The sequence below is a fragment of the Hemiscyllium ocellatum genome, chromosome 1 (genome assembly GCF_020745735.1).
Source record: "Hemiscyllium ocellatum isolate sHemOce1 chromosome 1, sHemOce1.pat.X.cur, whole genome shotgun sequence".
NCBI classification, from domain to species: domain Eukaryota; kingdom Metazoa; phylum Chordata; class Chondrichthyes; order Orectolobiformes; family Hemiscylliidae; genus Hemiscyllium; species Hemiscyllium ocellatum.
Window position 1 is genome coordinate 47,058,258 of NC_083401.1, and position 27,399 is coordinate 47,085,656.

General features: G+C 39.9%; 2 protein-coding genes across 4 annotated transcripts in view; both read left to right on the plus strand.

The window, feature by feature from the left end:
* Nucleotides 1-27,399, plus strand: part of LOC132833420 (WD repeat-containing protein 7) — a 673,682-nt gene that overhangs the window by 393,080 nt on the left and 253,203 nt on the right. The gene's annotated exons all lie outside the window — the stretch shown is intronic.
* On the plus strand, nucleotides 5,493-5,690 carry LOC132817275 (small nuclear ribonucleoprotein G-like). Its single transcript, XM_060827672.1, has one exon. The coding sequence runs from the start codon at nucleotides 5,493-5,495 to the stop codon at nucleotides 5,688-5,690; it is 198 nt and encodes a 65-aa protein (XP_060683655.1).

Genomic DNA, 27,399 nt, shown 5'->3' on the forward strand with positions numbered 1-27,399 from the left:
TGTACGGTAGGGAATCTTAAAAAAAAACATGGATTGTAAGATTGGGCACATCTGCATTCTCACACTCATGGTGAGCACTTGCTTGTACACAAACAAACACATGTTTGATTTTTCTCTGTCTTCCACTTGTCTATGCAGTGACCTGGACATATGGCCACACAACATCCATTTCCCAGTAGCCAAATGGCCTTCTCAGTGTTCTTTATGGAATGCCAACTCCCAGGTTATTTACAAGCTGGAATTGCACTTATTGATAAAGCTCAATAAATGACTTGCAAAGCCCTGAAACAAATATGGGTTATTTTTCACATAGCAGCAGTTTTCAGGCTAACCTAGGTATATGTGCAGTCTAACAAGCAGACCTTAGAGAAAAAACAAACAAAATAAGATTTCATTTTTTCAAAATTATTTCATTCCTGGGATGTGGACATTGCTGGCTTGGACACATTTATTGTGTGTCCCACATTGCCATTGACAAGGTGGTGGTGAGGTATTATCTTAAACTTGTGGTAATCCATAATGCTGTTAAGGAGGGAATTCCAGGATTTTGACCCATTGATACTGAAGGAAAGGTATATAATTTCAAGTCAGGATGATGAATGGCTTGGAGAAGATCTTGAAAGTGGTGGCATTCACATGTTTCTGCCGCCCTTATCCTTCTAGATGGAAGTGGCTGTGAATTTGGAAAGTGCTGTTTGTGGATCTTTGACAAATTTGTACAGTGCATGTTGTAGATGGTACACACTGCTGCTGCTGAGTGTTAATGGTGGAGTGACTGAATGTTTGTAGATGTGGTACCAGTCAAGTGAGTTGCTTTGTCCAGAGTGGTGTAAAGTTTCTTGAGTGTTGTTGGAGGTACAATCATCCAGCTAAGTGGGGAGTATTTCATCACACTCCTAACATGTCTTGTAGATGCTGGTCAAGCGATGGGAGTCAGGTGAGTTATTCACTGCAGAATTCTTAGTCTCTGACCTACACTTGTAACCACTATTTTTATTTGGAAATTCTGTTCAGTTACTGGCTTGTTCTGAAATTGGGAGCTGGCAGAAGCAGGAACGCTTCTGCTGTTTTCATGTTCAAAGAATGCAGATGGTGCTGCCTAGTGTTGACTCACCCTGCTTGCAAGTGCCATCGCTACTGCCTCCCTCTGGCTGCTTATGTGTTCCTGAACCAAGGTGTTTCCTCATTACCTATTGCCACTTCTGATTCAGTGTCCTTGTCCTGAATCTGTTGCTCCTTGCTTCTCATTAATCACTTAACTGGAGGCCATCGCTGGCATTGCATTAGCCTAATTTTCACTCCATTTTGCCTTGCTTAAATTTAAAATATTGGTTTATGATTTCTCTCTCTTTCTCTCTCAGTAACAACCAGTAATTTTAAAATGTGAGCTACCTTATCATCCTATATTTTAAAAGCATGTGCAAGTGTGATTTAATTTTTAGATAAGCACTGAATTCCATAGAAAGTTTTGGAAACATATAAATTCACTTGTAAATTCAGTTCAGCTTTGGACTGAGTACTTGCATTTGCTCAGTAAGAAAGGTCTAATCCTTTAATTTTGCAAACCTAATGTACCTTAATATGAAATATAATTTGTATTTAGCACGTAAATAAAATTAGCAGTTTAAATTTCTGTAGTTCTGTGCTTTGAGCAGATTCTTTTCCAAGCAGTAAGTTGAAGAAGCAGCCTAATTAAGAAGTGGCTAAAGCTGGATCCTCACTAACTGAGTGAGCCTTTACAGGAAACATATATATGAGTAAACAACTTAATGTGACTTAGTGCTTGAGTGCAATTTGCTTTTGAGTTGAGCATCCCAGGAAGTGTGACTTGCAACAAAGTGCTGGGCATGGTTATACTTAAGACTGCAACTTTGAATAATGTGTACCAGAATCGAGCACCTCAGGAGTTCAACAGATAAAGGAGGAAGGTGTTGGTTGCTTTTGCCTAAATATAGCAGCTGATTCATGAATAATATTGGTGAATGTTTCTATTTTTTAAACTAGAAATAACATTCTTCAGTTTTGTTTCAGGCCCTTAGACTTTTTATCCCCTTTGAAAAAAAAGGGATCTGTTAGGTATAGAATTGAAACCAGTACATAAAAACAAAATGAAAAATGCAATAAAGTGTACAGTGTAGCAATTCTTCAAGAGTTAAGAGCAGGAATACTGAAGTGATTTAATAAATAAACAAAATAAAATGTTAAGAGTTGATAGATTGAGTAATGTTTTGCAGCTCCAGCATGTAGGTGCTGCTGGATGCTAAGGTGATCCACATTGAACACATCTGTAACAAGTAGTTACAGCTGAGTAACTACAGATCTGAGCTGAGGAGATGGAGTCAGAATCTATGGACACTGCATGGCATTGGGTGGGCGAATGTTATTTGGACACTTTGCTACAGGAGGCGGTTACATCCCTTAGAGTAAGTAATTGATGCTCACGATGTGATTGTAGGCAAGCGAGATATGGAGATCCAAAAGTTAGCTCATGAATAACCTCTGTCTGTACAATTATCCAATGATAATGATATTCTTGCAAGCTGTGTAGCGCAGAATGGGAACTGCAGAGAGGATGAGCAAACAGACTATGACATCTTGGAATGGGGGGCCATTCAAGAGGTGGGAGGAAGTAGGAACATAGTGGTAGGGGTTGTTACAACAGGTGGGATAGATGGTCTTCTCTACAAACGTGAGCATGAGTCTGAAAGGCCATGTTGACTAGCTGGTGCTAGGGTGAAGGACATCTCTTGTGGGCTGGGGAGGGATCAATTTGTTGTCATCTATATTGAAGCTAATGACATTGATTTGTCTGGACAAGATGTTCTCCTGAAAGATTTTGAACAGTTAAAAGTTAAAGCAGGACCTCCAAGGTAACAGAACCTTGGTTTTATAAACCTCTATAAGACCACCCCTCAATGCCCAATAAGCCAATGTAAAAGCATTCCAGCTTATCCAGCCTTTCCTGAAAATTCAAACCCTCTAATTGCTTTGAGCATAATTTTGGCAGAGAGGTAACACGTATTCCAACAAGTCCTGATGAACCTATCCCAACAGTCACCACATCAGAGGTCAGATCAGTTTTCCTTCATGTGAATCCAAAGAAGTGATGGGACTAGATGGAGTACCAGACCGTGCACTCTGATCAACTGGCAGAGGTCTTCTCAGACATCCTCAACCTCTCCCTGCAGCAGGCCACTGTCCCTGCTTGTTTCAAGAGGGCCAACATCATCCCTGTGCCTAAGAAGGCTCATGAAGTATGTCTCGATGACTATCGCCCAGTGGCCCTACCTCCGGTGGTCATGAAGTGCTTTGAAAGGCTGGTCATGAAATTAATCAACTACAGCCTCCCCACTACTCTTGACCCACTCCAGTTTGCCTATGGGACCAACAGATCCATGTCAGATGTCATATCACTCGCCCTTCACTCCTCCCTAGAACATCTTGACACCCAGAACAGCTACATAAGAATCCTACTCATTGACTACAGTTCAGCCTTCAACACTATTATCCCTCGAGACTAGTATCTCGGGCTAAGCCCCACACTCTGCAACTGGATACTTAGTTTCCTGACTCACAGGCCACAATCAGTGAAGACTGGGGACAATATTTCATCCTCACTAACATTCAACACTGGAGCCCCCCAGGAATGCGCACCCAGCCCCCTACTGTACTCACTGTATACTCATGATTGCATTGCCAAATACCAGACTAATGCCATTTACAAGTTCACTCTTGACATGACTATAGTCGTTTGATGGCGACGAAACTGAGCACAGATAGGAGATGGAAGACCTGGAAAAATGGTGCACTGAGAACAACCTAGCTCTCAATGCCAGCAAAACTAAGGAACTCATTATTGACTTTCGTCGGGATGTTACGTGTGACCCCCTACACATTAACAGCACAGAGGTGGAATGAGTGAAGAGTATCAAGCTCCTGGGTTTGATCATCCACAACAAGCTTTCTTAGACTCTTCACATGAACGCACTGGTTACAAAGGCCCAACAAGTCTCTTCTTCCTCAGGCAGCTGAGGAAATTTGGCATGACAGCGAGTACCCTTGCCAACATTTACAGGTATCTGGATACCTGGTATGGCAACTGTACCATTCAAGATTGGAGATGGTTACAGAGAGTGAGAAATTTGGCCAGGACAATCACAAAGGACAACCTCTCATCTATAGAATTTATCTACCAGGCCCGCTGTCAAGGAAAGGATGCTAGCATTGTCAAAGATCCATCCCACCCTCCAATGTTTTTCTACAACCTCCACCATCGGGGAAAAGGTACAGAAGCCTGAACACATGCACCAGCCGGTTTCCTAACAGTTTCTACCCTACTGTTGTTAGAATACTCAGCGGACTCTCAAACTCTTAACATTTGCCCGTACCTGTATTTTTGTTTTTGCTGCTATTTATCTATTATTTACTTATCTATGCTATTTAACTATGTGAGCTGCCTGTATTGCTCGCAAGACAAAGCTTTTCACAGTGCCTTGGTACACATGACAATAAATTCAATATAATATCTCCAATTTAATAATATCCTTTCTATAACTGGGTGACCAGAGTTAGACACAGTGCCCTCACCAACATTGTGTACAATCTCAACATGATGTACCAACTCCCATGCTCACTGATCTGAGCAATGAAGGCAAACATGCTAAATGCCTTCTTACCCTGTCTACCTGTGATGCAGCTTTCAACGGGCTATGTACCTGAACCCCTAGGTCTTTCTGTTCAACAACACTATCTACCACTTACCATTAATTCTATAAGTCCTGCCCTTGTTCGTCTTACAAAAGTGCAATACCTCGAATTCATCCAAATTAAAAATTAAAATTCATCTACCGCTCCTCAGGCCATTGGCCCAAATGATCAAGATCCTGAGGTAACATTCTTCACTGTTGTAGAAGTAGCCATGTAGCTTAAAAGAAACAACGGTCAAAGCTGGGGAGAAAAGGGTAAAATTTGAAAGCAATTGTTCTTTACTTAAATTGCATAGTGTTTGGAACAAAATAAATTAATTAGCAGTCCAAATTGAGACCGATGGGCAAATAGAGTCATAGAGATGTACAACATGGAAACAGACCCTTCGGTCCAACTCATCCATGCCGACCAGATATCCCAACCCAATCTAGTCCCACCTGCCAGCACCCGGCCCATATCCCTCCAAACCCTTCCTATTCAGATACCCATCCAAATGCTTCTTAAATGTTGCAATTGTACCAGTCTCCACCACTTCCCCTGGCAGCTCATTCCATGCACATACCACCCTCTGTGTGAAAAAGTTGCCCCTTAGGTCTCTTTTATATCTTTCCCCTCTCACCCTAAACCTATGCCCTCTAGTTCTGGACTCCCTGACCCCAGGAAAAAGACTTTGCCTATTTATCCTATCCATGCCCCTCATAATTTTGTAAACCTCTATAAGGTCACAAGGAGATCAAAGTGAAAAATCCAGAGAAACAGAAAATGCTGGCCACACCATTGGCACCATGAACAAAGTGCAATTTAAGCTCAAGAAATTCATGGACAAGAAAGTGCTATTCATACTGACTGGGGGAAGGCATGTACAAGGAATTCTGCATAGCTTCGACCCTTTCATGAATCTTGTGATGGGTAAGAACAACATCGACATGGTTATTATTCAAGGGCACAGCATTAGAATGCTGGAAGACTTGGAACAAGATTAGTGAAAACAGCATTACTGTGAAAACAAGCTAGCTGATGAAGGAGAGGCACTCCAAAAGCTTGTACTTCCAAGTAAACCTGTTCAACTCTAACCTGGCGTTTTGTGATTTTTCATTTTTTACTGTGAAAAGATGACACAAATCTCTCCACATATAATTATTGTGAGCTGTGTAGTGTTTGTCCTTAGTTTTTATGGTCATAGACAGTAATTTGTTTAAAGTTGATACAGTGCAGCCTAACTAATTTGTGAGTACTTCATAATTTTGTGCTAGGATGAACTATAAGACATCAAATCTGCTGTTCTATGAAAATAAACTGAATAAAGGGCAAAGTGAACATAGTCCATTGAGAACACAAGGTTTAGGAAATAATGGGGAGTGAGGAAATGCCAGACAAGTTGTATAAATATTTTGCATCAGTAACCACAGTAAAGAATACTAATAGAATTTCAAAAATTCTTAGCAATCAAAGGGCTAAACACTAGAAGGAAATAAATATGATTATCACCAGTATTAGTTCTAGGGAACTCATGGGCTGATAACAAATACACCCATAGATATGATGATTTGTATCCTACAATATGATTCTTCTTAAGAATGCCAAAGTTTTGAAGTTCTGAAGAAGAGGTCATATTGGACTCAAAGTATTAACTCTATTCCTATTTCATCTCTAAGCTTAACACCTGTAATTGGACAAATGTTGGTTTGTTATGAAGGTTGTAATAGCATAGCATTTACTAATGCTTGAAATATTCAGCATTGCTTCACAAATCGTATACATTTATTTGTTCTTTGATGAGGTAACAAGCAGGGTAGATATCAGGGAACCGGTAGATACAATACATTTGGATAAACACAAAGAACATAAGTGCCTGAATCAGATAATTGCCCATGCTATTGGGGAATAGTCTATTGGCATGATTTGAGGACTGGCTAGAAGGCTAAGAGTTGGGATAAAGAAGGAATTTGCAGGATAGTATCCATAATAAGTGAAGTGAGAGCACAATTATTGCTGGGATCACAATTATTTACAGTGTATATTAATAACTTGGATGAGGGAAAGGAATGTATTGTAGCCAAGTTTAGGATGACATAAAACTTAGTGGGAAGGCCAATGGTGAGGGTGACACAAAGAGCCAGCAGAGGAATATAGGCAGGTTGGATGTAGGCAAATACTTGACAAATGGAATGTGATGTGGGAAAATGTAAGGTTGTGTACATTGACAGGAAAAACAGTCAAATTTAATGATATTTAAATTGGAAGATACTACAGAAAACTGCAACATAGAGCATTCATATCACAACATGCCACCAACTAAGATTAGCCCTTATTTTAAATGGAATGCAGTATACAAATAGACAGAACTTGCTAAAACTACATAGCACGTGTCAGACCAAACCTTGAATACTGTGAACAGTTTTGATTTCATTATCAAAGGAAAGATATGCTGGTATTGGAGAAAGTCCAGAGAAGGTTCACTTGTTTGACTTCGGGTATGGAGAGATTTCGTATGAAGAAGGGTAAGTAGATTGTGCTTGTACTCATTAGATTTTAGAAGAATGGGAGATCTTATTAAAATGTGTAAGATTCTAATGGGGGCGTGACAAGATACATGTTGAGAAGCTTTCTCCCCTTGTGAGAGAGTATTGGACCATAGAATAGATCAGTGTAAGCAGCTGCACATTTAAGATGGATGACAATATTGTTTCTCAGAGGCGAGTGAATCAGTGAAACTCTTTACCACAGAGGCTGTCAAGGCTGGGTCATTTTAACCCGACTGCGAATCCTCTTGCAAGGATGCCTGCGTTGAAGAAGTTTTCCTCCTCTCTCTACAAGAATCTCAGGGAGTCCCTCTCCCACTGCAACTCTCCCTGACATATCACCTTCATCTCCTCCCCCACTCACCCATTGTACTCTATGCTACTCTCTCCCCATCCCCACCCTCCCCTAGCTTATCTCTCCACGCTTCAGGCTCACTGCCTTTATTTCTGATGTGGGGCTCTTGCCTGAAACGTCAATTTCGCTGCTCGTTGGATGCTGCCTGAACTCCTGTGCTCTTCCAGCACCACTGATCCAGAAGCTGGATCCTTAATTGTATTTAAGACTAGGATCAACAGAAATTTATCAATAAGAGTAGCAATGGCTATAAAGATAAGGGAGGAAAGTGGAGTAGAGGATTATCAGATCAGCTGTGATCTCGGTAAATAGTGGAGCAGATTTGATGGGCCAATGGGAGAAAGTGAGGACTGCAGATGCTCGAGATCCGAGTCGAGAGTGTGGTGCTGGAAAAGGACAGCAGGTCAGACAGCATCATAGGAGCAAGAGAATCGACATTTCGGGGATAAGCCTGATGAAGGGCTTCCTGATGAAGTGCTTATGCCTGAAATGTCTAATCTCCTGCTCCTCGGATGCTGCCTGGCCTTGATGGGCTACTTCTGTTCCCATATCTTATGGTCTAAATTAGTAGATATTCTTAAAAGACAAAGTCTCTCCATGACATATTTATGCGCAGCAATATTTTTAAATCTCTCATGGAATGTGAGCGGAATGTTATAGCCAATCACAAGTTGCTCTTTAGAAGGTGGTGGTGAGCTGCATTCTTCAACCACTGCAGTCCATTTGGTGTAAGTGCACCCAGAATGCTGTTAAGGAGGGAGTTCCAAGATATTGACCCAGTGACACTGAAGGAATGTTGATGTATTTTCAAGTCAGGGTGGTGAGTGGCTTGGTAGGGAATTTGCATTAAAAAGTATTAAAATAGAAGACACTGCTGACTCAGATCAATGGAAAATAAGCATCCAATGAACTGGAGAGCTATACAAAAAAATGCCAAAATGCAAAGATTGCATATAAATATTGCAAGGGTATCCAAGTGAATATTACATTACAAAGATATTTTCTGGGAAGAAATCTTTCAGTGGAGAACCCACCATCTGAGGCGAAGTAAGAATGTTAAATATGACAAAATATAATTGTGCAAAAGTGGGTGGTCAGAAGATTAGAGTATTAAAAGAACACTCTGCATGATGGCTCAGTGGTTAGTACTGCTGCCTCACAGTGCAAGGGACCCTGGCTCATTTCCCACTTTGGGTGACTGTCTTTGTGGAGATTGCACATGCTCTCTGTGTTTGCGTGGATTTTCTCTGGGTGCTCTCCCACAATCCAAAGATGTGCAGGTCTGGTGAATTGGCCATGCTAAATTGCCGATAGTGTTAGGTGCATTAGTCAGGGGTGAATATAGGGTAGGATAGGGGAATGGGTCTGGGTGGGTTACTCTTCAGAGGGTCAAAGGGCCTCTTTCCGTACTATAGGGAATCTAATTTAATAACAGTGAAGAATGATCAAAAGATTAGTCAGGTGAGTAAAATTAGGAAAAAAAATCAAATAAGTTGTTTTATTGACAGACAAATAGGACAAATAGCCTACTCCTGCTTCTATGTCTTATGGATGCCATTAATATCTAGAAATCTGTGCACCTAGTGAGTGATTTGATGTGACTCCTTGGAGTAGAGGATTTCAATATGTAAGGTCACTTTCAGAACTGCATTGGCTCCGCTGTTTGAATCATATCCATGCTTGGCATAGATATTTAATTTGATTTTTTGATTTGATTTATCATTGTTGCACGTATCTAAGTACAGTAAAAAGTTTTTTGTTTTTTGTGCAGTACACATCCTTGCAGGGCACTGGTGATGAGGATTGTCATCGAGGAGGTGCTGTTGCATATTTTCACTGATTGTGGTCTGCGAGTCAAAAGGTTGAGAATCCAGTTGCAAAGGGTGGAACAGAGATGTAGGACTCAGTTTGGAGATTATTTTTGTTGGGATTATAGTGTTGTAGGCGGAGTTGTAGTCAAAAAATAGAAGCCTGATATAGGTATCCTTTATTATCCAGATGTTACAGGGACGAGTGTAGGATTAGGGAGATGGTGTCTGCTGTGAACCTGTTGAGCCGGTAGGCAAATTGCAAGGGATCAAGTGAAATGAGTCATGACTAAACTTTGAAAGCAATTCATAATTATGGAGGTCAGAGCCACCAAGCAGTAGTCATTGAGACATGATTGCATGTATTTTCTTTGGTACTGGGATGATAGTCGTCTTCCTGAAGCAGATGGGGACTTCCATTTATAGCAAGGAGAAGATAAAGATGTCAGCGATTAGTCCTGCCAGCTTATCCACACGTGATTGAGTGTATGGCTGGAAACTCCATCTGGGTCAGTCACTTTCCAGGGTTCACCCTCAAGAAGGCTGGTCTAAGGTCTGCAGCAGTGACTGAATGAATAGGTGCATCCAAGACTCAAGACAGGTGACACTGTTTCACCAACCATCTGTTCGAACCGAGCATGAAAAGCATTGAACGCATCAGGGAGGGATGTATTTTTGTTCACTAACGTGTTCCGCTTCATTGTTTAACCCATTATGCCGTGTAGACCTTGCCACGGGCACAGAGTGTCGGTAAGTTAGTTTAGATCTCTAACTTAGTCTGGTAATGCTTCTTGGCTTTCTAATGGCCATAAGGAAGTCATATCTAGATTTCCTGTAAAGGTCTGACTTGAACACTGCATGCCTGGTTTTCAGTACGCAATGAATTTCCCAGTTCATCCATGGTTTCCAGTTGGGGAAACGAACAGATTGATATCCAAACCTTGCATCGCTTATGCTCTAAATATTCCAAGTTATCAGTCATCCTGGGTCATAAATGGTATCATGAAGGAAAGATCTGTTATTGAAGAATTAGATTTTGCCTCCTGAGTGTGCAGGCAAATAACTTACTACGTTCCAAGATGCTAGTTGGATAAAAAGCAGGAAATTACATCCAGGAAACATAACTGTTCTCGTGCTGAAAAGCTGAGTGGTTTTAAAAGCTGTTGTCAACAGCATCTCCTGGAGGTCCGAAAGTTTTGCAATGTTTCAAACAACGAGAAAGCAAAATGTGTCTATTATCCTCAGCTTCAAATCCCAACTTTCATTTACATATTAAAACCTTGTCACTGACATCAATATCTTGAATTTCAGAACAAAATTGTACATTCCCAAAACTCCAACTACTTGTGAGTCATTAATTTGCATACATTTAAAAAAACTTGCATTGCATTTGCACTGTTTCTCATAAAGATACTGTCAAAATAGTGTATTCCTATTGGCTAAGTAGGTAATACAAATGAATTGTTAATTTCTTGCATAATAATTGACATATCTACCTTATTGAAATAAATAAACTCCATAAAATTCCAGCCATGATGTAGGAAAGAATACAACCAATAAAACTCAATAGATAAATGAAGCAAACAAATGGTTGACATTGCCTTTTATAATCATTGGCTAACTTTGAGCTTCCTATTGTGTGTGTAGTAATTCACTACTGTAACATGCGAAGCTTTCTTTTACACTCTGATTGGTATTAACAAAATTCTATAGAAATGCATATGCTGACCATGGTTGGCTCATGCCATTAATCTTTGTTGACCTTACAAATGGTTCATGAGCTATTTAATTACAAAATGATGCCACCTATTGAACTTCTCGTTAGTGATTCACCAAATGGCACCTACAATATGGGTCATGTACCTTCTTATTGGGAAATAACAGCCATTTAAAATTAAAACACTTAAAGTGCTGCCATGTCTTAAAAAGCTGTTTAGTTAAATTTCAGGTGGCAAGCTGATGTAAACTCTCTCTCAAATTGTAATGCCGCCTATCATAATAACAGTAAGCCATGTTGCAAAGTTACTCCATATACTGGTCACATCTTCATATGATCTTTTGATTTGACTGCCCTGTCGTATTTTAGATTACCTAACTGAAAAGTATATTGGAATATAAATGACTTTTTTTTTAAATGTAGCATGACCTACTTTAAATGAATTGACATTTGGTACTTTGAACAGCACAAAGCTATTAGTGCAGTGTAATGAAATAGTAGCAAAGCATTGTGACCTTTTGGGATTGGAGTATAATATGTGCTATACAGCATATGTTTCCAATTCTTGCATTTTATTCTTTGTATAGAGGCCATGGTGAGCTGTACTCACCATGCTATATTCAAATTGTGTAACTAACAACTAGCTATCAATCACGTTGCATTGTACTTTGATTGTCAGAGCAGAATAGGAGAGAGTAGCGATAAAATGAAGCTTTGACTAAGAGCCCCTCTCAAAAGATATTTCAAATTCCGTTCATTAACCAGATGTTTCTAAATGTTGTACATGCAGCCTCGATTAGTTCATATTTACGACTTGTACTTCAAACTCTATAAGTAAACCACCAAATTGTTTTGAAGTTTCACACAAAATGGCGATTTATGGGATGGATATGTGCGAAAGCTGTGTATTTCAGTGAAAGCCATGTTTCAAGAATAATTGCAGCAGAATTTCTGTAACTGTGTAATTATGCAAATTAACTTAACTGCTTCAGTGTTCCTCTATTTGCTTGCTAAGCCATTGTTGGCAGATTGAAAATTACTTAAAACTGCCTTAGGCTCATTGTTTTCTTTTTCTCCGAGTGATGCCTCAGATTGCGATAACTGTTTGCAATAGGAAGCCTCAGGCATATAATTGTTGATTCTGGATTAGAGGTGCTGGAAAAACACAGCAGTTCAGGCAGCATCCGAGGATGTTGCCTGAACTACTGTACTTTTCCAGCACCTCTAATCCAGAATCTGGTTTCCAGCATCTGCAATCATTGTTTTTAACCTATATAATTGTTGAGGATAAATATGAAGTTCAGGGTCTCTTTTGTGTGCTATTTAAGTAGACTGGACACTATGAAACCGGATTATCTGTTTGCCCAAAACTAGATTTGGTACATGAATTTTAAATACGATGTAAGTGTGCCTTATTGCATAGCTTTAGCTGTCTTGAATGGTTACCTTTGCTTGTCCTGCAGATAAAATACGTGTACACTCGAGTAGTAGTCTACCTCACGCAAAAGTTATCCTCCTATTTTAGGCCAAATAATCTGGAATTTTCCATTTAATCTCATGTAAAGGTCGACCCTAGTTCTTCACTGGACAATTGACATTTTGAACATGAGCCCTTTACTAATGCAGAAACTTGGCTCATGATCAGGGGACTTGAGTTGACGTCATGCTTCCTCAGATGTCAGAATTTGAATTCAATTAAAAATCTGGAATAAACAGTCTAATAATGACCATAAATCCTGTGTTGATTGTCAGAAGAGGTGTAGTGGAGAGCAAAGAAGGTTAACTCAGATTACAACAGGATCTGAATCAGATAGGCCAATGGGCTGAGGAGTGGCAAGATGGAGTTTAATTTAGATTAAGGTCCAAGGGAGTGTTGCTGAACAAAAGAGACCTTGGAGTGCAGGTTTATAGCTCCTTGAAAGTAGAGTCGTAGGTAGATAGGATAGTGAAGAAGGCGTAAAATAGGCTTTCCTTTATTGGTCAGAGTATTGAGTACAGGAGTTGGGAGGTCATGTTGCAGTTATACAGGACATTGGTTAGGCCACTGTTGGAATATTGCGTGCAATTCTGGTCTCCTTCTGGTATCCTTCAAGTTGTGAAACTTGAAAGGGTTCAGAAAAGATTTACAAGGATGTTGCCAGGGTTGGAGGATGTGAGCTACAGGGAGAAGCTGAACAGGCTGGGGCTATTTTCCCTGGAGCGTCGGAGGCTGAGGGGTGACCTTATAAAGGTTTACAAAATTATGAGGGGCATGGATAGAATAAATAGGCAAAGTATTTTCCCAGGGGTGGGGGAGTTCAGAGCTAGAGGGCAAAGGTTTAGGATGAGAGGGGAAAGATATAAGAGACCTAAGGGGCAACTTTTTCGTGCAGAGGTTGGTACATGTATGGAATGAGCTACCAGAGGATGTGGTGGAGGCTGGTACAATTGCAACATTTAAGAGGCATTTGGATGAGTATATGAATAGGAAGAGTTTGGAGGGATATGGGCTGGGTGCTGGCAGTGGGGACTAGATTGGGTTGGGATATCTGGTCGGCAGGACGGGTTGGACCGAAGGGTCTGTTTCCATGCTGTACATCTCTATGACTCTAGAGAAATGCGAGTTGGTGTATTTTGGGAAAGCAAACCTTAGCAGGACTTATGCACTTCATGATAAGGTCCTAGGGAGTGTTGTTGAACAAAGAGATCTTGGAGTGCAGATTCATAGTCCCTTGAAAGTGGAGTCACAGGTAGATAGGATAGTGAAGAAGGCGTTTAGTATGCTTTCCTTTATTCGTCACAGCGTTGAGTATAGGAGTTGGGAGGTCATGTTGTGACTGTACAGGATGTTTGTTAGTTCACTTTTGAAATAGTGCATACAATTCTGGTCTCCTTCCTATCAGAAGGATGTTGTGAAACTTGAAAGGGTTCAGAAAAGATTTACAAGGATGTTGCCAGGGTTAGAGGATTTGAACTAAATGGAGGGTTGAATAAGGCTGGGGCTATTTTCCCTGGAGCATCAGAGGCGTGACCTCATAAAATCATGAGGGGTATGGATAGGATAAATAGACAAAGTTTTTTCCCTGGTGTGGGGGAGTCCACAACTAGAGGGCATAGGTTTAGGGTGAGAGGGAAAAGATATAAAAGGGATCGAAGGGGCAACTATTTCCACACAGAGGGTGGTGCATGTATGGAATGAGCTGCCAGAGGATGTGGTGGAGGCTGGTACAATTACAACATTTAAAAGGCATCTGGATGGGTATATGAATAGGAAGGATTTGGAGGGATATGGGCCAAGTGCTGGCGAATGGGACTAGATTAGGTTGGGATACCTGGTTGGCATGGACGAGTTGGACCGAAGGGTGTGTTTTCAGTGCTGTACATCTCTGTGACACTATAACAGATCAACGGTTATGAGTCAGTGTGCCAGCTGTCACATCCCATTCCAGTTTTCCAGACTGCTGGTTGTTCTGCTCCGCTCCCAGTCCTCCAGTCCACTGGCTGTTGTGTTCTGCTCTTGGTTTTCATAATTACCATAATTCAGTTTTATTTCTTTTTATTCATTTAGAGATCAATTGGGCTTCTACTAATGATATGGTATCAATTTTGACGGGCATGAATTTCAGCCCCTCAAAAATAGTATCCACGTAATATTCGACCCCCAAAAAATGCGACTGTTACTCTAGTATCGACAGTAGTTAAGAGAAAGGTATTAAGAAATATAGAAAGATGCAAAATAGGAAATGGAGTAGGCCATTTGGCTCTTCGTGCATGCTGCACCATTCATATAATCATGACTGACCATCCAACTCAGTACCCCGTTCCTGACTTTGTCCCATACCGATTGATCCCTTTACCTCTGAGAACTATTTCTAACTCTTTCTTGAAAATATTCGATGTTTTGGCATCAGCTGCTTTCTGTGGCAGAGAATCCCACGGGTTCACCACACTCTGAATGAAGACATTTCTTTTTATCTCCACCCTAAATGGCCTACCCCATATCCTTAGACCCTGACCCCTGGTTCTGGATTCCCCCATCATTGGAAGCATTCTTTCTGTTTTCAATTTCTGTTAGACTTTTGTACATTTTTTTAAAGATCCCCCCTTGTTCAACTAAACTTCAGTGAATGTAGTCCTAACCAATCAAGTTGCTCCTCATACACCAGTTTAACTATCCCAGCAATAAATCTGGTAACCTCCATAACCAGAACATCCTTCCCTAGGTAAGGAGAACAAAACTGCACACAATACTCCAAGTATGGTCCCACCCAAGGCCCTGTACAATTGCAGTAATATATTGTTGCTCCTGTACTCACATCCTCTTCCCAATAAGGCCAATATGTCATTTGCCTTCTTCACTATCTGTTGCACCAAGGGCACCCAGGTCTCTTTGCACCTCTCCTTTCCTAACCTGTTGTTTTTAAGATAATTTGCCTTTGTGTGCTTGCTACCAAAGTTAATAGCCTCGTAGTTATTCACATTATACTTCATCTGCCTTGGATTTTCCTACTCACTCAACTTATCCAATCACACTTAAGCAGTTCTGCGTCTTCCTCACAGCTCACCCTTGCACACAGCTTTATGTCATCTGTAAAGATGAGATATTATAGTTCTCTCATCTAAATTATTTACATATATATAAAATACAGTGAGGAACTGGGGTCCAAGTACTGTTTCCTTTGGTACTCCAATCGTCACTGGCTGCCACTCAGAAAATGACCCATTTACTCCTAATGTTTATTTTCTGTTTGCCAGTCAGTTCACTATCCATGTCAGGATACTATCCCAGTCCCATGCACTTGAAGTTTACATGCTAACCTCTTATGTGAACCTTGTCAAACATCTTCTGAGTGTCCAAATCAACCATATTCTCTTGATCCACCCAATCAACATCCTCAGAAAAATCCAATAAATTTGTCAAGCATGATTCTGTTCCATAAATACATTCTGATCCTGTCCAATTCTGTCACTGTCTTCCATGTGCTCTGCTGTTACTTCTTCAATAATGAACTCTAGTATTTTCTCTACTAATGATATCAGACTAAATGATCTATAATAAAAATCTGAAAGAACTGTGGGTGCTGGAAATCATAAACAAAAAACAGAAATTGCTACAAAAACTCAGCAGGTCTGGTAGCATTTGTGGAGAGAAATCAGAGTTAATGTTTTGACTCCGTGACCCTTCTTCAGAACTGATTATAGCTAGGAAAAAGTTGCTATTTAAGCAAGGGGAGAGGAGTGAACAAATAGGTGGAAATAGACCCCAAAAAGAGAGGAAAACAGTTGTGCAGTCAAAGGGCAGGTAAAGGTCAGTCTGGGAGAGTGCATAGCTGCTAAGAGGGACTATCAGCAGTTGAAATGGCTTGTGTATGGTAGTAGCCCATGTGATGACAAGGCCTGGTGTATGGGCATTGGGATAAGGACACGGGAGAAGATGCTCAAGCTCTAAATTTATTGAATTTGATATTTTTTACATAAGGTTGCAAAGTCCCCAGACAGAAAATAAGATGCTGTTCTTTCTGAGCTTCGCTGGAACACTGTGGCAATTTGAGACAGAGATGTTGGCCAGGGAACATGGTGGTGTGATGAAGTGGCAAGCAACTGGAAGTTTAGGGGCTTTTTTTGCAGACAGAACATAAGTATGCTGTGAAGCAGTCACCCAGTCTGTGTTTCATTTCCGCAGTGTAGAGGAGACCACGTTGTGAACAGTGAATGCAGCGACTAGATTGAGTGAAGTGCGGATAAGGTACTGCTTCATCAAGGTGTGACTGGAGCCTTGGATAGTGAGGAGGGAGGAAATAAACAGGCAGATGTTACACCTTCTGCGGTTGCAGAAGGTGATGTGAGGGAAGGTATTGTGACTGAAGGAGGAGTAGACCAGGGTGTTCCAGAGGGAACGATCCTGCAGAAGGTGGACGAGGGAGGGGAGAGAACTTACATTTCTTTGAGGCAGTAACACAAGTTGTTGATAAAGGAGAACCAGTTGTTCTACTTCACTTAGATTTCCAGAAGGCATTTGATAAGCTGCCACGTCAAAGGTTATTGGAGAAAATTGAAGGTCAGGATCTCGGGATAGCGTATCAGCATTGATAGGCGATTGTCTGTCTGACATGAAGCAGGGAGTAGACAGAACTGGTTTTTCAGGTTGGCAAGATATAATGAATGGTGTATTGCAGGATTGGTGATGGGAACTCAACTGTTTACAATTAATGAAATTACTTTGATGATGGGATGAAATATGGTTGTCAAATTTGCTGATGACACAACATAATCTGAAGAAGATACAAGGAAATTATATAAGTGATATCAATGATATAGTGATGATTTGGTGATGTCGGTGTTGGACTGGGGGTGTACAAAATTAAAAATCACATGACACTAAGTTATAGTCCAACAATCACCTGATGAAGGAGCGATGCTCCGAAAGCTAGTGTGCTTCTAATTAAACTTGTTGGATTATAAACTGGTGTTGTGTGATTTTTAATAATATAGTGATTGGGCAAAGGTCTGGTAAATGAGATACAATGTGAAGAAAAATGCAGTTGTCTATTTTGGCAGGAAGAATGCAAAAGAAGCATATTACCTCGATGTTGAGAGATTGCAGAGGAATCTGAGTGTCCTTGTGCATGAACCCAAAAGGTTAGTCTGCAGGTGCAGAAAGTAATTAGGAAAGCTAATAGAATGTTAATAGAAAGTCAAATGAAAGCAAAGTATTATGAATGCTGGAGATTCAAGATAAAATGCTGGAGAAACTCAGGTCTGGTAACAGTGAGAATAGTTTTAGGGTAAGGGGCAGGAGATTCAAAGGGAATTTAGGGAAAAAAACATTTTCACTCAACGGTGGGAATCTAGAACACACTGCTTGGGAAGATGGTGGACGCTGGAAACCTTACAAATTTAAAAAAAAATTGGGCGAGTACTTAAAAAATCATAACGTCCAAGGGTATGGGACAAATGCAGGAAATTGAGATGAATGCACTATTAATGGTAGTTATGTTGGTGCAAACTCATTGGGCCAAAAAGCCGTTTCTGCATTCCGAATCTATGCCACCATCTGTGGAGAGAGAAAAGGAAGAAAACTTTTCTGAAGAAGAACCTTATTTGATTCAAAGCAAAATGTTGCTGGACCTGCTGAGTTTCCAAGAAAATGTTATTGTTTATTGCAAGGAGACAGGAGTTGGAATATTATGCTGAGTACTTGCTTAGCCACCTGCTCGTTGAAAACTCAATTTAAGTTCCACCAAGGCCATTCAGCTCTTGACCTCATTATATCCTTGGTTCAAATATGGATGAAAGAACTGAATTCCACTGAGGAGGTGCGAGTAAATGTACAGTAAAGCTGTACATATAGACAACAATACGTACCTGGAAATTGTTAAAGGATGTTAATGTTATTAAAAGGTACTGATGTCATAAGCCAAAGGAACAAAACTCGTGTTTTTACAATGGACATTTGCTTCTGCTATTTAAGATGGAATGACAAATCACTTTGTGACTTTTATACAATGGCTAATGTTACTTAATGGTGCAATTGTTCAGATTTTGGATCTGTTTTTGTCAATAGAGGTAGCTGTCACAGCAAATATGACAATTTTGCAACCCACATGTAGTCAGTTTTTGCTAAGTAGTGCAAAACAGCATTCATTTTGCTGGGTGAAAAATAAGTGGTGACTTGTGGTCTTCTGTAAAAAAATAAAAATGTGAAAGAAACTCAGCAAGAAACCACATCAAAAGTAAGGTTTACCTTGGGGAAAATAAAGGGACAGCGGCAAGGAAACAGGATAGCAGTAAAGGAGAGATTTGTAAACATTAGCAGTAAAGTAATTGATTAACATATTATTTGCCAAAGTAAAAAGGATGGATATTCATGTCAAAACAAGAGTGGAGTAAAACTAGGGCAATAAAAAAGCAAGTGAATGGATTGAAAGGGAGTTGAATTTATGGCGCAGAAAATTCAATATTGCTAGATTGTTTTCAACAGTGAGTTATAAGGAGGTTGAGTACACTGTGTATATTGTAAGATAATAAAACCAGTCTCCTCCCACAATATATTCTCATTTGTGTGCTGCTGCTTTTCTATGGCATTGCTACATGTTATAATTCAAAATGAGTATATCTTCAGACTTTATCATTTCAAGAAACTACAAGAATCTGGTATATAAAAGTATGCTATTCTCCATTTTTATTCTTTTATTGTTTGTTTGACAGAACATGAGAAACATCAAACAAATTTAGTTCATTTGTAGTTATTTTAACAGCATTTTCTGCCTGACTAATTTCATATTGTAAACATTTTTTGAATTGTATTTTTTTCTGTTCAACTGTCTATAGAAGGTTAACTGTCGCAGTGAAAATAATGCATTCACTTGTCCAGTAGTTTCACTTTTGGCTACAACAAAAATAATATCTTTAGCAGAAATTAATAATTGTAAATGGTAATTTGACAAAATACATAAGAATCTAAAAGTATCTTCAAGGCTTCAACCCCAAAAAATATTAGGCTAAGTCAGATAAAAGCAAACTATTAGAATGCTGGAAATCTGACTTAGATGCAGAGAATGCTGGAGAAACTTGGAAGGTCTGACAGCAACTGTACAGAGAGAAATAGAACTGTTCTGAAGAAAACTCACACTGGACTTGAAACATAAACTCTGTTTCTCTCTCCACAGATTCTGCCACATGCAAATAAGAATTTGCATTTGTAAAGTACCTTTTACATAGTAAAAAGCATGTATGTCATATGAGTGTAACCAGACAAAGTATGACTCCAAGGTGTACAAAGAGACATTAGGACCTATTGGTACAATGGTGTGTTTTAAAGCAAATATCAAAGAAAAGTAGACACTTCAAGGTTTGGGGGGAGTGGGGTGGATTTTTCTCATGTGTGATCCTGACATAAAGCACTGTCAGTATTGGGCCAAAGGAAACTAGGTATGTCTGAGAGGCTACAGCTAGAGGAAAATGGTTTCCCAGAGAATTCTAGAACTGAAAGAGGATACAAAGTCAGGTAAAGGTAAAGCCATGGACAGATTTGAACAAGGGATGAACATTTTTAATTTGAGATAATATTGAACCAGGAATGAATTTATGGCACTGACCTTTAGGGTAATGGATAAACTTTGTAAAAGAAAGAGTATTTGGAATATGAGCAGCACAGTTTTGAATGAGCTTAAATTATGGACGCTAAAAGATCAAAATTACAATAGTTGAGTCTAGAGTTAACAACATGGATGAAGATTTAAGTGCAGCTTTGCTGAGGCAAGAGTGAAGTTGGGTAGTATTACAGACATCGAAGTCAGCAGCAGAACAAAATGTGATGACTTTGCAGCTTTAGCATGACTTTGAGCTGGCATCAGGTGATGCATGTGTAAGAGCTAGGACTTACCATGGTGCTTACAGCTGGCAAAGTTGAAACACAGTGGAAATTGTATTAATCTTTTCATCCTATGTACTCTATCTGTAGATTCTATATTATAAACAATTAGCTTATACATTTTAGGGTTGAGGGGGCATTTATAAACTGCATATGTTTCACCATTGTGGTTTATGCTATCCAACCTCGTTTTTGGTTCTGTGCTGCTCTTAAAGTTTACCTCATACTCCATGCAAAACCACAGCATATTTTTAAAAAACAATTTGCTTGCTGCTTCCTTCCCATGTAGTGATTTACAGTCTAAATCCATTCAGGGGTTAATTAATGATAAATGGAGGATTATTCTTATTGAAGTACAAATTATATTTGCATCAGTGTAGCTAGCTGATTTATTCATGCATTTCTTTCACTCCCTCAAATCAAAAGAGAAATTGTATTTCTAAGAAAGATTATTATTACTAAACAATTGTAACAAACACAAAGCATGACAAGCACATGAACACCAGTGAGAAAAGGTTTGAAATTGAGTGCACAAAATCTGAGGAAAGTAAATTCACAAATGCTTTTATTTACCAGCAAAAAAGACATCTTTGGGCTAATTCTGTTTCTGTATCTTTTCAATTAATGGAAGAGTTTTGAAATCTGTAGTTTTATCTACAAATACATAATCTTAAAGTGAGAAAGGATCATATGTTCTATTTCTTTTGACATAATTCATGGTTGAATATATGTTTTTTATATACACTCTAGCTGAAAATTCATACTTGTGGTCTAAATTAATGCTAACTGAATACTGATAATACACACATACTAGCTTCCAGTAACCAAGCTGTCAACAGTGAATTCAGATTAGTGTAGCTGCATATGTCCTGTGCCAGATAATGGGCTCAAAGGTTAAGAGCAAAAGATCTCAACAGCTCCAATCAGCAGTGCTTTTCCAGAGCTAATTATCTCTTTACTGTGCTGACTCTAATGTGACATGTTTATTGCCTTAACTAACAATCATTAGCTTAGTTGATGTTTTGTCAATATTAATTCGTTCATTTAAGCTAAGTCAAAGCTTAAACAAAGATGTCTGTTCTCAGAAATGGGCAGCAGAACAAGGGCTGTTTCATCTGACCACTTGATATATAAGATGGAGAAAAAGAATTCCAATTCTTTTGCCATCAGAAATAGCCCTTTTTTTTAACCTCATCCCTGTAAAGAAATGCTGAGATCTGTCCAGATTTAAAAAAGGGTAAATTTCTTCTAAATTCCAGTGATGTGTTGCAAACCAGCTTTTATTTACTGTTTATTACTTTTAATTACCAATAAAGATCATCTTGACCATTTATCATTATGTAATTGTTTTTCTGTAATATTTTAATTTGTTCAGGGGCACGAGTGTCACTGACTCAATCAGCATTTAGTTACCCATTCCTAATTGCTCTTGAAATAGTGGTTTCACATAACAACCACTATAAAACACAATTGGAGAATCATACACAATTGTGATTTGTTCTGTTTATTTTGTGTCTCTACAAAGGAAATCACATCCAGCTGTATTACAGTTATTTTGTTGATTCATAATGTCAAAGCTTGACAATGCAGTTTGTTTTCTGATGCAATCAGGTTTATATCTTTAGCTATTTGGTTATTCATATCAATCAATCTGTGAAATAATTTGGATCTTGGGCATTCTTTTGAATATCTTTAAATTTGAACAAGCCTAAGATGAAGAGAATTTGGCAGCAAATAGATCCAGTTGCTTTCCAAACTTATATTGGTGACATTGGAATTAATGAAAAAATAAGGTTCTGAACTTCCACCAGAAGAGCTCTCAGTTTACTTGAGGTATCAACTGATTTGCTTATCTTTTACATTCTTCCCTGCAGTTTAGTAGAGGCCACTGTTTAGCACTGACACAGTGACACATTGGAAAAAAAATGCATGCTAATAGATTTCATTCTATTTCCCGCTGGTGCAGTGCATTCGTAGTCTCTCCAACTCTACAGCTGAAATGACAAAGTACACTGTTCTGTTTAAAACTCAGGAGAATTTGGTACATCCTCAATGTTATTAAGCTTTCAAAACTTTGATTATCACAAAGGGGGAGGGGGTTGTCATTGCAAATAAAGCAAAAGCTATAAATTAGCATACCCAAGAAACTTGCCTTAGGTGTTTTTTTTGCTTGCTTATTTTCAAATAGTAATCGTATATAGAATAAACTGGATACCCAAAGATCTTAGAGTCATAGAGTCTCAGGGATGTACAGCATGGAAACAGACCCTTCGGTCCAAACTATCCACGCCGATCAGACATTCCAACCCAATCTAGTCCCACCTGCCAGCACCTGGCCTATATTCCTCCAAACCCTTCCTATTCATATACCCATCCAAGTGCCTCTTAAATGTTGCAATTGTACCAGCCTCCACCACATCCTCTGGCAGCTCATTCCATACACGTACCACCCTCTGCGTGAAAAAGTTGCCCCTTAGGTCTCTTTTATATCTTTCCCCTCTCACCCTAAACCTATGCCCTCTAGTTCTGGAATCCCCAACCCCAGGGGAAAGACTTTGTCTATTTATCCTATCCATGCCCCTCATAATTTTGTAAACCTCTATAAGGTCACCCCTCAGCCTCCAACGCTCCAGGGAAATCAGCCCCAGCCTGTTCAGCTTCTCCCTGTAGCTCACATCCTCCAACCCTGGCAACATCCTTGTAAATCTTTTCTGAACCCTTCCAAGTTTCACAAGTTGAAGGAGACCAGAAGGAGACCAGAATTGCACACAATATTCCAACAGTGGCCTAATCCATGTCCTATACAGCCGCAACATGACTTCCCAACTCAATACTCTGACCAATAAAGGAAAGCATACCAAACGCCTTCTTCACTATCCTATCTACCTGCGATTCCACTTTCAAGGAGCTATGAACCTGCACTCCAGAATTCAATGCATTTCCTATAGATTTTATGATTTCTGGTGAGACAATAAGAGAAAGGAAATTGAGTTTCCAGTTCATAACTAAAAGAGTGTCATGACAGAATTTTATATTGTAAGACTGTACCTGGAGCATATGGATTGAATGTACAATTTAATAAACACTACTTAGAAGACCCCTTCCAAACCCAATCAATTTCCATCAAGAAGCACAAGAGCAGCAGATACTTGAGATCACTACCATCTGCAAGTTCCCCTCCAAGCCACCCTACTATCCTGATTTGGAAATACACTGCCATTCCTTCACTGTCACTGAGTTTCTTTGTAAGGGCATTGTAGGTCTATCTACAACGCATGGACTGCAGTTGCTCAAGAAGACGGCTCTTCACCACCTTCTGAAGGGCAACTAGGGACAGGCAATAGATGCTGGCCAGCTGGCAATGCCCACATCCCAGAAATGAATAAAAGAAAAAACACTGTTGCAGGCAATTAAGTCTTTAAACAGAGTAGATCTTCTCTTCCCCCAGTTTACTTGTAATGCAACCAAGAAACTCACTTCACGGTTTTATTTTACACTGCCCCTTAAGTAATCATTCAGTTTTCCTGGACCAAGTCTGAAATAATTCTTCATTCCGTGGGTTTACTTCTGCTCTGTTCCTTTTCCAGCTTGGAAATGATTTGACCCAAAAACTGCTTTTCAAAGTGAGGATGAGAGATTCTCCTTTTAGGCAAAGTCATTTCTGATCCTTGGGAATTAAATATTTTCAGTCTGAGTTCAAGCAACTATCCATACTCCTGCAAAGTGAACCATCTCAAATTTCCATCTCTAGCTGCTCGTTCCTTGATCCTGGCAGACTGCCTGTGTCTGAGTATTCGGGAATATTCTGCAAATCTTTCACTTCTCAAAACCTTTATCCATGCCAGTGTAAATTACATGAGCCTTGTATTGAGGTAGGAATGCTGATTAGCTTTTTTTTTAGACACCAGCAATGTCTTAAAAGTAAATGGATCATTTAAAGCATTGCTATCTGAAAACTGACATTCTCAACACCTTCCTTGGACACTACCACTCTAACTGCTGTAGCACAGGCATTGTTTAATTTGCTGCAGTTGTAAACACTTCACATCTTCATTCAAGCAAATAAATCAAGATCTCTTTTTAATGTTTTATTAGTCACATCAGCTAGATTTGTTACTCTAGAACAAAAAAAATTAAAACCCAGGAACAGGTCCTTTGGCCCTCCAAGCCTGCGTTGATCCAGATCCTCTATCTAAACCTGTCATCTATTTTCTAGGGATCTGTATCTCTCTCTGCTGCCTGCCTCTACCACATTCACTGGCAACCCTATGTGTCAAGAACTTTCCACGTATATCTGCCTTAAATTTTTCCCCGCTCACCTTGAACTCGTGACCCTTCGTCATTGAATCCTTGCTTTGGGAAAAAGTTTCTTGCTATCCACCCTGTCTATACCTGTCGTGATTTTGTAGATCTCAATCAGGTCCTCCTCAACCTCTGTCTTTCTAATTAATATAACCCCAATCTACTTAACCTCTCTTCATAGCTAGCACCCTTCATACCAGGCAACTCTGGTGAACCTCCTCTGCACACTGTCTGAAGCATCCACATGTTTTTGGTAATGCAGCGACCAGAACTGTACTTAGTATTCCAAATGTGGCTGAACCAAAGTCGAAAACAACCTTAACATAACCTGTCAACTCTTGTACTCAGTACCCTGTCCAATGAAGGAAGGTGTGCCCTATGCCTTCTTGACCATTCTATCAATCTGCATTACCAATCTTCCGGGTACAATAGACCTGAACACCCAGACCTCTCTGTGCATCAATTTTCCCAGGGCTTTTCCATTTACCATATAGTTCGCTGTTGAATTGAACCTTCCAAAATACATTACCTCACATTTGCCCAAATTGAACTCTCTGCCGTTTCTCTGCCCAACTCGCCAATCTAGCTATGTGCTGTTGCCTTCTCTGGCAGTGCCTTTCACTATTTGCTACTCCACCAATCTTAGTGTCATCTGCAAACTTGCTAATCAGACTTATACTTCCTCCAGATCATCTGTGTATATCACAGACAACAGTGGTCCCAGCACGGATCCATGTGGTACACCACTGGTCACAGTTCTCCATTTTGAGAAACCTCCTTTCACTATTACTGTGTGTCCTGCTGAAAAGCCAGCTCTCTATCCATCTAGCTAGTACACCCTGGACCCCATGCGACTACACTTTCTCTATCAGCCTACCACAGGGAACCTTATCAAACGTCTTACTGAAGTCCAAGTATATGACATCTATTGCCCTTCCCTCAACTTTGTCACTTGCTCAAAGAATTCTATTAAGTTGATAAGACATGGCCTTCCTTGCACAAAACCATGTAGCCTATCACTGATAAGCCCATTTTCTTCCAAATATAAATAGATCCCATCCCTCAGTATCTTCTCCAGTAACTTCCCTACTATTGATGTCAGGCTCACTGGTCTGTAATAACCTGGATTATCCCTGCTATCCTTCTTAAACAAGGGACAACATTAGCAATTCACCAGTCCTCTGAGTCCTCACCTGTGTTCAAGGATGCTAGAAAGATATCTGATAAGGTCCCAGCTATTTCCTGTCTTGCTTCCGTCAGTAACCTGGGATAGATCCCATCTGGACCTCAGAACTTACCTAACTTAATGCCTTTTAGAATACCCAACACTTCCTCCCTCTTATGCCAACTTGACTTCGAGTAATCAAACATCTATCCCTAATCTCAACATCCATCATGTCCCTCTCCTCGTGAATGCCAACACAAAGTACTCATTCAGTGTCTCGTCCATTTTCTCTGACTCCATGTATAACTTTCCTACTTTGTCCTTGAGTGGGCCAACCCTTTCTATGGATACCCTCTTACTCCTTATAAATGAATAAAAGGCGTTGGGATTTTCCTTAACCCTGTTTGCTAGATATTTCATGATCCCTTTTAGCCCTCTTAATTCCTCAGTTCAGATTGGAACCTTATGTATGCTTTCTTTTTCCTCTTAGCTAGTCTCACAATTTCATCTGTCATCTATAGTTTCCTAATCTTGCCATTTCGATCTCTCATTTTTCACAGAGACATGTGTATCCTGCACTCTAATCAACCTCTATTTAAAAGCCTCCCACGTATCAAATGTGGATTTACCTTCAAACAGCTGCTCCCAATCCACATTCCCAGCTCTTGACGAATTTTGGTATAGTTGGCCTTCCCCGAGTTTAGCATTCTTCCTTTAGGACCACTCTCGTCTTTGTCCGTGAGTATTCTAAAACTCATGGAATTGTGATCACTATTCCCAAAGTAATCCCTTACTGAAACTTCAACCACCTGGCTGCCCAACACCAGGTCCAGTATGGCCTCTTCCTGAACTACTTACATACTTATCTAGAAAACCCTCCTGGATGCTCCTTACAAAATCTAGACCTCTAATACTAAATGAATTCCAGCCAATGCTGGGAAAATTAAAATCTCCCATCACCACCCTGTTGCTCCTACATCTTTTCATAATCCATTGACATATTTGTACCTCTTTCTCACATTCGCTATTGGGAGGCCTGTAGTACAACCTCAAATTGTTACTGCACCCTTCCTATTTCTGAGCTCTGCCCATATTGTCTCACTGCTCAAGTCCTCCATAGTGTCCTCCTCCTGCAGAGCTGTGATATCCTTTCTGACCAGTACTGCAACTCCTCCACCCTTTTACCTCCCTCATATTCCCACCAGAAGCATTGATGTCCTGGAATATTTAGTTGCCAGTCATGCCCTTCCCTCAACCAACTCTCACTAATAGCAATGATGCCATACTCCCAGGTATGAATCTAAGCCCTAAGTTCATCTGTCTTACCTACTATACTACTCGCATTAAAACAAATGGATCTTCGACCACCTGTCTCTTTGCGTTCATCATCTGCTCCCTGCCTACTCTTCCCCTTAGTCACTCTGACTTCATTATCTAGTTCCTTACAGGCCATCTCCTTAGTGTCCACTAA

Bases quoted from the DNA above. Each gene is read 5' to 3' on its own strand.
- LOC132817275 (XM_060827672.1), top strand. From the start codon at position 5,493: ATGAACAAAGTGCAATTTAAGCTCAAGAAATTCATGGACAAGAAAGTG.